This window comes from Chelonoidis abingdonii, chromosome 6, assembly GCF_003597395.2.
Source record: "Chelonoidis abingdonii isolate Lonesome George chromosome 6, CheloAbing_2.0, whole genome shotgun sequence".
Lineage (NCBI taxonomy): Eukaryota > Metazoa > Chordata > Testudines > Testudinidae > Chelonoidis > Chelonoidis abingdonii.
The window spans coordinates 109,389,879-109,401,916 of NC_133774.1; the positions used below are offsets into that span (position 1 = coordinate 109,389,879).

Below are 12,038 nucleotides of genomic sequence, written 5' to 3' on the forward strand. Positions count from 1 at the left end.
AGCCAACTGATTGCTTGTAGTGCTTCTCCACCCACACACCGTGCAATGGAAACTCACAATTTTCTAATGTTTTCTGTAGTGCAAATAAAGGCTTATCCTACCCTTCACTAACCTGTAAATCTAAACTCTGCAGTAAAATGTTACAAGTGTAGTCACTGAACACCAACAGCAGAAGAACAATAAAGAGTCCATCAAGAGCAGATTTTCTCCGCATGTATCAATTTTTTGATAGATTTGCAAAATAAGTGGATGAAAGAACAGTTGATTGTAAAGCATTTGATAGTGTTTCACTAAATAATTTCAAACACTAGAAGGAACAAAGAACTAATACAAATATACCTATACAGAGTAGAAATTTGGCCAGAAAAAAAACAAAACTGGAGGACTAGAAAGGGGCAAATATAGTGCCAAACTATAAAAAAGGGAAATAAGGACCATCCAGGGAATTATAGGCCAGTCAGCTTAACTTCAGTACCTGGTAAGATGATAGAGCAAACAACTGAGGAATCAATTTGCAAACACCAGGAAGATAATAAAGTGATAAGTAACAGTCAACATGGTTTGACACAATTTGGTCTTGACAAAACCAACCTAATAGTTTTCTTTGACAGGATAACAAACATTGTGGGTAGTAAGGAAGCAGTAGATGTGGTATATCTTGACTTTAGTAAGGCTTTTGATATTGTCTCCTGTGACCTTCTCATAAACAAGTTAGGGAAATACAGCCTAGATGGAGCTACTATAAGGTGGGTGCATAACTGGTTGGAAACTATTCCCAGAGAGTAGTTATCAGTGGTTTACAGTCAAGTTGGAAGGGCATATCAAGTGGGGTCCTGCAGGGATCAGTTCTGAGTCCGGTTCTGTTCAGTATCTTTATCAATGATTTAAATAATGACATAGAGAATACATTTATAAAGTTTGTGGATGATACCAAGCTGGGAGGAGTTGTAAGTGCTTTGGAGGATAGGTTTAAAATTCAAAATCATCTGGACAAACTGGACAAATGGTCTGAAGTAAATAGGATGAAATTCAGTAAGAACAAATATAAAGTACTCCATTTAGGAAGGAACAATCAATTGCACACATGCAAAATGGGGAAATGACTGCCGAGGAAGGAGTACTATCTAAAGGGATCTGGGAGTTATAGTGGATCACAAGCTAAATATGAGTCAACAATGTAACACTGTTGCAAAAAAAGCAAACATCATTCTGGGATGTATTAGCAGGAGTGTTGTAAGCAAAACGCAAGAAGTAATTCTTCTGCTCTACTCTGCGTTGATAAGGCCCCTGCTGGAGCATTGTGTCCAGTTCTGGCGCTATACTTCAGAAACAATGTTGACAAACTGGAGAACAGGTTAGCCAAACACCTGTCCAGCATAGTCTAATTATTACATAGTCCTGACTTGAATGCAGGGGACTAGACTAGATGACCTACTGAAGTCCTTTCCATTCCTACATTTCTATGATTGCTTGATTTAATGGACATGGGGAGAGGAGGAGGAAGCAACCGTGGGAAAGAATGGAGAAAAGATTGATGGGGAGAGTACAAGTTTAAATGGCCTCTTCATTAGTTAACGAATCCAGTTGCCCTGTAGGCACTTTTAGCTCCAATTTTCTATTAAGTATTTCCAGTGAAGCTTTTATATTTATTATCTTAAATATATTATTTATCCCAAGTATAGTTTTTATAATAGGAGGTGTGAGCCTAAGGTGACCACTGGACCATAAACTTCAGCTAAAAGGGCAGCTCTGCTTGTGGGGTGTGATGAAAATGGGAGGTCTCACTAGTTCAACTCCATATTCTATGGCAATAAACCATGGTAGGGTGTTGGTTAATTAGCTAAAATTGTAACCAAAGCATGCACCAGTAGCTTACTAATAAATACCCAATTGTGAGTTTTTTCTGTAGTGGTAGAATAAAATCAATCTGATTTTGTAGCTGTGTGGCACTTTGTCATCACTTTGTTAAAAAACAGCACACACGCACCCTTTGTATTTATTGAAAAGTCATTCTTGGCTTATTATTTTGCAGGAAAACTTTGAAGATGCCTTTGAAAGTATCCCAGTGTAAGTACAATTTTACTATTTATATTTATTTTCCATTTTTAAATATAGAGTCATACAGAGTGCTAAATTATTGTTCCCTAATATACACCACACATCTGTGTGTTCGTAAAATCAGCTATTTCACTTGTACACATGCACAGTGATCATTTATATTTCCAAAACCAATGAAGCTCTAACAGGATGAGAGAGGCAGCATCAGCCATGGTGTATGTGTGAATATAATGCATTTGGTGTTTCCTTACACTCTTCCTTTATAACTTTCATATTTGTTGGCAAAGTAGTTCAGTACCATACCGACAGCTCTGGGGAATCTCATGAAGAGGTGCAGTATGAACAGTAGCAAAGTTACCATTAAATAGCCTTTTGATGGAAATTACCTTCAGGCCCTATCATTCTTTATCATATTTGGCCAAGCAAAAGACCTTGAGCAGGGATTGTTCCACTCACGCCTGGCTGTGTGCAGACTTCCCCTCCCCATGTGTTGATGGAAGTGGGGTTACATGCAATAGTGGCACAAGATTCCACATAAAGAGAAGTGATCAATTCCCCTCCAACTGCATGAGAACTACATAAGAGTTAATATTTCTTCTTGCTGTATTAAATGGTGTTGCAATAACATGTCTGATAATCTCTGTTACTATGCAGCTGCACTTTCAACAGAATCTGGCATAGCCATCCCTGAGAGGAGTATATGTAGAACTTCCAGTGGTAAAGAGCTGGAGTTATGGCTTCTATACCACCCTCCAGTCCTGCTAGTAGTGTAGACGGTGAAGCTGGATGGTGGAAGAAGCATGGCGTAGACCAGTCTTAAGGCTGTTCTATATTATACTGGGAGAACAGCCCATCACAGAAAAGGATGAGGACTGGGGCAGTGCAGAGGCCACCTTTACACTGGAGAAGAGGCTAAAGAGGGCAAAGCTCTTACATTCTGATACCAATCATGGAAGCCAGTATCGATGGTCTCAGGAGGATCAGACCTGAACTGGGCAGGTGCCTTAATCCTAAAGCCAATTTTGTTAGGCAATGCACAAATCTGAGAGCTCACAGGATGAGCCTCTGATCCCATCCTTCATGGATCTGAGCTCTCTGAGAAGAGCATAATGCCTTCTAAGGCAAAGATGGAGAGGACTGATAGATAAGGCTGCACTACTCTGAACCAAGGAGGAAGAGCTACTATTACTAAGCTTAGGAGAATGCAGTTTGAGTAACTAACTGTTGTACTGAGCTCACTGACTGGTCTCACCATTGTCTAAGTGAACAGACATGCATAGAATTTAGCAATCATCTATGCTGTCATTCCTCAGACTTGGTTTCCCATTTAATTACAGTTCACATCTAGATCCAGGGCTTCTTGTGTTTCCTGGCATTCAAGCAGACTGAAGGATGCTCAGACTGCAGCTTCCTCAACGTCAAAGACTCAGTGAGAGGATCCAGGTTCATAAATCCATTGACAGGCCTCATAAGTGAGACTCAGCTCTTCATTTTAGAGAACTTCTACACCAGAGAAGTTACTGATCCCACAGGAGACAGTGTTTTAAAAACTGCTGGTGTAGATGTGGAACTAGAGTTAGATACCCCATAAGGGAATGCTGCAAAAGTAGGAGTTTCAGGTGGCACTCCGGTCATATGACTTATAGCATGTAATCTTGGATTTTTTTTCTTTCAGGTTAATTTTACCAACCAGATGAATGGCATATGACACAGACACATCCTAAGCATTAATTGAATTACGGACTAAGGTCCAGATCCCCAAAGTATTTAGACAGCTAATTCCCATTGAGTTGAGTTAGTTCCCTAAATACCACTGGGTCTAACTTGCTAATCTTGAAGGCCTGTATTACAGAACCAGCTGTTGGCACAAATGAGTATCAGGATGTTTCATTATCACAGGGCTGTGGAAGCTATCTGTTTTTCACCAGTGACACCATTACTGCTATCTTGCTATCATCACTAGACTATTTCAGACAGTTCCAACTGGTAGGTGAATTTTGTGTAGGCCTTAAATATCTTCATGTCAGCCACACATGAGAGAGCCCATAAGCTCTACATCGTGTTGGAGGTGACGCAGAATGGGAATGTGGTCCATTGATGAGTGTCTGCTAGGCCCTAAACATTATTAGTGGTGTACTCTGTCCTTTTCCTGCTAGGATTCAGAGCCAGTTGATTATATTGAATGCTGTGGTGGGGGTCTGGGTATTTGAATAGCTACCCTTTTCTGGGTTCTTTATCGGCATTGACCATGGCTGATAAAGATTAAAAGACGGAAGCTGTTTTGTTCAGTTTATGTGCAATAGAGCAATAAAAATAAATGGGGATCGTCTGAGCTGAAGGCATACTCGTTGGCAACTTGCTCTCTGCTTAGACAACTACAAGGCCTGGAACAGTCTCTTTCATTTGTTCAGCCATCTTCTGGAGAATTTGAGAGAGGAGGTGAGCCTGGATCCATGCAGCAAGAAGATGTCTAAGGCATGGTAGAGAGGTTCAAGATCCTTGGGCTTCTACAATCCATCTTCCAGGATGAGAAGTCCTTCAGACACTCTGGATGCATTTATCTGTCTAGAACCAGTTGTACCCAAAGGAAGTCTTTGCTTAAGTCTTCAGTCTCAGCTTCCCTAGTACTATCTTTGATTTCAGCTTTCAAACAGCAAATTTGATGGGGCACCAGAGGGGCCCCTCTCTTAATCTAATGACATGCTGCTGTTCTTTCCCTTCACACCATAGGGATTGTCATTCTTGAGACTCTTTTTATATACAAGGCACAAGGAATTTGGAACTGTGGTTTGCCTGAAATAGTAGAGGGGTTAAGCAGTTCAGTTTCATGCTGCTGCCAGTCCTCTCTCTCTTCTCATCCCATTTTTGAGGGGCCCTCTTATGAAAAACTGATTTTTATTGTTGATATTTCCAGTGGCTAAAAAGAGAAGATTTTCATGCCAACTTGCATATGAATTTTATGAAAGTTTTAAGCTCCATATGGTGACTTTGGAATCTGTCATTCCTCAATCTATAGGACTGGGTCAAAACTCTTGACCTGGAATGCAAAGAACTGCAACATGATCAAGTAGTGTACAAGAAATACTTGAAATTCTGGGTCATTAAGGAATTATTTGGAAGCCATACATGCATATCATCTTCCATATAGAACCTAGGTGTTTAGTTTTTGAATATACTAACTGTAAAAGATTCTTTTCAATGAATGACATGTCTACCCACATGTACTAGAGCCTCTCCCTTCCTAATAACTAAACCTAATATTAAGATTAGTAGGGGCACCCTTCGAGCTATTGTGTGTGTGTGTGTGTCTCTGAGAAATGTTTCCTATATATCTAGTTCCGCAACTGTCAGTGGTGGGCATAACATGCAGAAAGGGCTTAGCTACATGAGAAATTTGCACTGGTATAACTTAAAATATAAATTTTAAACTGATCTAGTTAAACTGGTGGAAAAAGCTGTGTGGACACTCTTATTTCAGAATAAGAATGTCTTATTTTGGTTTAGTTTAAGTAAGCTACAAGGAATAGGTTTAACTAAACTTCTATAAGACGCTCATACCAAAATAAATGTCTACACGGTCTTTTGCACCCAGTTTTAGTTAGTTTAACTAGATCAGTTTAAAAGCTGATTAAAGTTATACTGGTGCAACTTTCTCATGTGTACAAACCTGAAGAGATTGAGTGAGTGAGATCCAGATCTGGTGGTTTATCCTGCATATACAGTGTTCTGTTAGGGTAAACTGCCTTGGTGTCCACACCACTAGTTTCTATCAGGAGAGTTTCCAACAAAACTAGTTCCTCTTTATCTGGCATTATTCACTAAACGTCAGAGCTTACTAGGACAAACCAGGTTGCATATGTTAGATGCTAAATAGGTGATGAGTTATCTAAGAGGGTAAAATCCTTCCCTAAATCTCCAGGGCTCGCTGTGGTGTTTGAGGACAAGTCCAAGGGGAAGCCAATCTCTGTTCAGATTGGCTAAATGGATTAGATAGATTCTGTATCCAGATTCTTGTGTAAGGATCTTTTACAGATGTTCAGTACCACAGGGGTGAGAGGTTTATTCAGTCAGACATAAAGCTGTGTTTATGGCATGCCTGAAACATCTCCTTCATAGGCATGTCTTTATAGAACTCTCTAGATATATTTTAAAACCAGAAGGGACCATTATGATGATTTGTAGTCTGATCTCCTCCTGTGTAACTCAAGTCATAGAATCTCTCTAAGTGACTCCTCCATCAAGCTCATTTCTTGTTACTTTGAGTGGAAAGACTGACACATTTCCTTATATAGCCATGATGACTCAAATGTTCAAATCTGAAAGGGGGAAAAGGGGCATGTATGCGATCCTAACCATCACAACTTCACTTGTGGTAAACACAACTATCAAGAGTCAGCATGTTCCAAGAGTGTAACGGCAAAGATTACCAGTTACTTACTTGTGATAGGAGTTTAATCTTCCTTTTTCTTTGACAATTCAAGCCTCTGACCGTTACTAAGTCCAGCATGAGCTCAGGACATTACAGACTACTTCTTCCCAATCCTTTGCCCCACTGAAGAAGGCAACTCCCTGCTTGTGACTCCATCCTGTTAAGAGTCTCTTTCCCCTTAAGGTGCAGTTTTCAGATGTCTTTTTTTCCACAGTACGTTTAGTCATAGACAATTTAAGATCTTTGCACTTAACTTCTTGTATTCCAAAAATATAATGGGTCCTTTACAAACATAATATTGTCCTCTATCCCAAAGAAATTTCAGTGTAAATAGACATAATTCAGACAAAAGACTGAAATAAAAGGATGTAACACATTTAACTTATGTCTATATTACTGATTCTTGACCGAAAGCTTCACTTTTCTTATAACTTTATGAAAAACCTAGTCTATCGTCTGTTTTAATTATCTAGTAAAATTAACCTTTAACATCTGCAGTTTTACCCTCATTCGTATGCTTTCCCATCTTAGCTTTTCCTTGAGCTGAACAGTTCTTGAATCATTCACAAACTTTTTTTTCCCCTTTCTCTAGGGCAGTTAGAGATCCATATCTTTTACTCCCAGATTCAAATGAATTTTCTCTGGAAGCTTGGAAGGTCTTGTTTTTTAATTATGAAAATTAGGTAAAATTAAAAATTGTGGAAAAGTCAAATCTCATGATCCCACCCAAATTTATGCCAAAGCCTGATATAGACTAGTACATACAGCTGGTCTTTCTCTCCCCACCTCATTCCTGAGTCCTTTGCCTTTAGAGCTTGTACAGAATTCTCTTTAATTATAGTAATATTATCTGTTTCTTATCCTATGTACCATTCCCTCACTTTCACCTAAATGTGTGGCCATAAAAATACCCTGTAGATTACCTTTAGATTGTCTTTGGAAGGAAGTACGGTAGCATGCATATGTAGAATCCAACCTCTTAGAAATAAACCATGCCCATAGAGAGAGTTCCCTAATCATTTAGTTTTCTGCAGCAATTTGTGATATGAAACACTGGATTGTGGCATAGTTGAATGTCAAAAATGTAGGGTGGTTTAGTTTTTAAATACATTATCTGAAGCAATGATCAGAAAGGAAAAAGTGGGAAAGGAGGACTTAACTTGATATGAATTTTAGTAAAGGATTTTCAAAAGAATTCTTAAATTTGTCAGTGGCTCTTAATTTTAGAGGTGCCAGTAGGGAGGCACATAATTTACTGCTATCAGTTATTGTCCTTATTTTGCCTCTCCTTTCCCCACCCAAAGCTGGATATTACTAATCCATGATCCTACCAAAGCTGCTCTACATGGTATTACTGGCGTAATAGATTAAAGGCCAGAAGTGTTTAAAGAAGTTAGAAGGTTATCCTTGTAATCTCAGAAGTGTGGTTAATGTTTCAGTTACACCTGCACGTGTGTTTATCTGTCAGTGGATAAAGCGCAGGTGAGAATGGGGAAGACCCTAAATAAAGGTTTTGTCTAAGACACTTAGGAAAGTCCATGCCTGCTGGGAGGGGGGATCCTCAAACTTCCCCAGGCAGTGCTGTAAAAGTAGATATTCAAGCATACCTGTAAGCAGTTTAAGCTTTTTCTTATATTTGGTACCTGGACTGTTCAGAGTCAAGTAGAAGATCAGTCATTAAAAAGACATTTTAAAACATTACAAGTCCATGAAAGTCAAGTTCAGAAGTAACCTTTTAAAAGAAAGTGATACCTAACTAAATAGGCACATTAGAAAATGACAGCTGGCTTGGCCTTTTGTCCAATTCAGAGAAACCATATTTGGCTTATGAATTGTAAAAGAGGAACCAAGTTAATATAATTCGAAAAATAAGCAATGTAAGCTGGCCTTATTTATGTCTGAAGTTATACCATTTGAGCTTTCTGCATTTAAAAAAAAAAGAAAGAAAAATTGAAGATATGCTTGTTGCTTCATCTACTAAGAAAATTATTTTGGGGCTGTTGATTAATCGCAGTTAATGCATGCAATTAACTCAAAAAATTAATGGTGACAATCACAGTTTTAATTCCACTGTTAATAGAATATCAATTGAAATGTATTAAATATTTTGGATGTTTTTCTACATTTTCATATATTGTATTCTGTGTTGTAATTGAAATCAAAGTGTATACTATTTTTTAATTCTAAATATTTGCACTGTAAAAATTATAAACAAAAGAAATAGTAATTTTCAATTCACCTTATACAAGTACTGTAGTGCAATCTCTTTGTCATGAAATTGCAACTTACAAATGTGTAAATTTTTTTTGTTTGTTAAATAACTGCTCTCAAAAACAAAACAATGTAAAACTTCAGAGTCTACAAGGCCACTCAGTCCTACTTCTTCTTCGGCCAATAGCTAAGACAAATAAGTTTGTTTACATTTATAGGAGATAATGCTGCCCTCTTCTTATTTACAATGTCACCAGAAAGCGAGAACAGGTATTTGCATGGCACTTTTGTAGCTGACACTGCAAGGTATTTACATGCTAGATACACTAAACATGCGCATGCCCTTTAATGCTTCAGCCATCATTCCAGAGGACATACTTTCATGCTTGTTTTAAAAAAATGCATTCATTAAATTTGTGACTGAACTCCTTGGGGAGAATTGTATGTCCCCTGCTCTGTTTTACCCGCATTCTCCCACATATTTCATGTTATAGCAGTCTCGGATGATGACTCAGCACATGTTCATTTTAAGAACACTTTCACTGCAGATTTGACAAAACACAAAGAAGGTACCAATGTGAGAATTCTAAAGAACTTGACCCAAGGTTTAAGAATCTGAAGTGCCATTGTCTGGCCGCCTCCACCATGTTTGCTTTGTTGCACACAAAGATCAGCTGAGTAAAACTATCAGAGTTTAGTTCAGCAGTCTCTGCTGCTCTGATTGTTTGATGGCTTTTGGATTTCTGTCTGAATAGTTTGTCTAGCTGTAGATGACATCAAGCATAAATACATAAACTTTAGGCTATTCATATAACGTTGCTATTTTTGAAAGTCTGCTTAATTTTACCGAGGTGAGTCAAAGTTCAAAATGTGGTCATTCACACCATGGAAAATTATATCTAGCTTGTCTTTGGAAAAAGCTCAGTTAGCCAGAATCAAAGTGTGAAGATTTGAGAGGCATGAGGTGTGGAGCATACTCTCAGAAGTCTTAAAAGAGCAAAACTCTGATGTGGAAACTACAGAACCCAAACCACCAAAAAAGAAAGCTGTTTTGGGTTGTTATTGAGCAGAATCTGTCATCAGCATGGATGTTTGTCCCCTGGAATGGTAGTTGAAGAATGGAGGAACATATGAAACTTTAGCGCATCTGGCACGTAAATATCTTGCAACATCAGCTACAACCGTGCTATGAGAATGCCTATTCTCACTTTCAGGTGAAATTGTAAACAAGAAGCAGGCAGCATTATCTCCTGCAAATGTAATCAAACTTGTTTGTCTGAGCAATTGGCTGAACAAGAAGTAAGACTGAATGGACTTGCAGGCTCTAAAATTTTACATTGTCTTATATTTGAATGCAGGTTGTTTTTTTTTTTTTTTTTACATAATTCTACATTTGTAAGTTCAGCTTTCATGATAAAGAGATTGCACTAGAGTATTTGTATTAGCTGAATTGAAAAATACTATTTCTTTTGTCTTTACAATTCAAATACTTATAATCAAAAATAAATATAAAGTGAGCACTGTACACGTTGTATTCTGTGTTGTAATTGAAATCAATTGATTTGAAACTGTAGAAAACATCCAAAAATATTTAAATAAATGGTATTCTATTATTAACAGGTGTGATTAATTGTGCTTAATATTTTTAATTGCTTGACAGCCTTAAAATTTTCCTGTATTTTGGCTATAAACTTGCCCCTAAAATAGGTACCTATTTAAAAATTTGTGTGTGTGTGTATGACTTGGGTAAAATAACGGTGAAATGTGCAGAAACACAAAGAGCAAAGTTTTATAATCCCAGAGTTCACAGTCTAAACTTTTATAAGACCTATGTTTTTATTCAACATAGTATCATTTTGTGGTGTCAGACTGCCACAAGGAAAAGAAACCAATTCAAGAGAAGAAATGTCTCTGAAAGGAAAGCATGCCCTGAGGCAGGCTCACAATCAGACATAACAAAGTACTTCTGCATGTGCAAGTGCAAGTGAGGCGCTTTGTTCATCTTTGGCAGTGGCAAGCACCATTTATATAATTGGTTTTATTTAAACTTGATCAATATGAAGAATCTGTATAGGAGTAAAAACTATGTGCCTAGGGGATCTTCCCTGGAAAATATCAAAATACCCCATGTGATTTCCTGAATGTTGGAAGATGAAGATCTTTGAGAAGATAGGTTTAGACACTCACACAAGTATTAACTTATCTGCCATTTAACTTTTACTTGAGAGTAACAAGATTGGTCTGTCTTTCTCTTTGTTTTTGTTGCCCCCCCCTTTCTTTTTAAAAAATGTGCACAAAAGCACCAACTACACTTGTAAATTTCCATCAGAGATGTACATCAAACATGCCAAATAACACTATTAACTGGTTACATTTTAAAAATATCAAAGCTGGTTCCCCTTCCCTTGTGCCTAAGAATATGGAGATCTTGTGCTCATCTCCTTTCCAAAACTAGATGTCTCTAGATTTTCCTTTCACTATTTTATCCTCTGAATTTTAAATCAAACATTAGTGTGTGTTTCATTGTAATATTTTGACAATGAAATTTCTAAACAAATATATTTACTTGCTATGTCTCCTGAGTTTTCTTATTAATTCTTTAATTCACTTCCCTATTTTCATTTCTCCTTCCATCTGCCTTTCCGTTTCTCTTGGTGTTTTCAATTTTTCCTTTAATTAACTTTTTTATTTCCTTTTTTTCCCATCTAAATTTCTCTGAAAGAGGGTGCTAGGTCCTTTGGCCATATGTTCAGCCCAGCGTGTCTGTTATGGACCGTACCACTTCAAACCTGTGAATTTTGTGAGTAGTAGTCCAGAGTGGTGAATGGGGAGCAATCATTTTACCTACGGGAAATAGGCTATAAAAGTTCTTTTTATTTCAGAAAGGATTCAGCAGACTAGGAGACCTATAGGAAGCAGAAGGTGTTGGGGTAGGCTCTTCTTTCCCTACCCTTTCATTTCCCCTAAGTTACTCCTCTTGAACTCATTTGTCCCCATCTGCTCTGGACTACCACAGAGGAGAAAGAGCTGATGGATGTTTTAGCTAGGCCTGTCTCTTCTCCCTGAGCAGCGACTGGAATTTTAATTATGAAAAGGGCAAACCAATGCAGAGTTAAACTTCTAGAATCTGGAGACACGCTGAAAGTAAAGTGAATTTTCCTTATCTCATTATGGTGTTATCTCTAAAATCTAAAAATAGCCAATATTAACATTTAAATTGTCAACTATTTCACTGTTGATCTTGGGGGGAGGGGGCGAATCTCTCTATTTGTGCAGCATTAAAGATGCCTCTGAACAGGAAGATTAAGAGGATTTAATTCTTCCTTGTCCTGATGACATT

At 37.8% G+C, this 12,038-nt stretch overlaps 1 protein-coding gene across 1 annotated transcript in view; it reads left to right on the forward strand.

The window, feature by feature from the left end:
* The window catches only part of TTC39B (tetratricopeptide repeat domain 39B), a 125,468-nt gene that overhangs the window by 33,825 nt on the left and 79,605 nt on the right, over window positions 1–12,038 (forward strand). Inside the window, exon 2 of the mRNA XM_075067322.1 lies at window positions 2,033–2,067. Coding sequence (XP_074923423.1) covers window positions 2,033–2,067 — 35 coding nt within the window. The remainder of the gene's footprint in view (window positions 1–2,032; window positions 2,068–12,038) is intronic.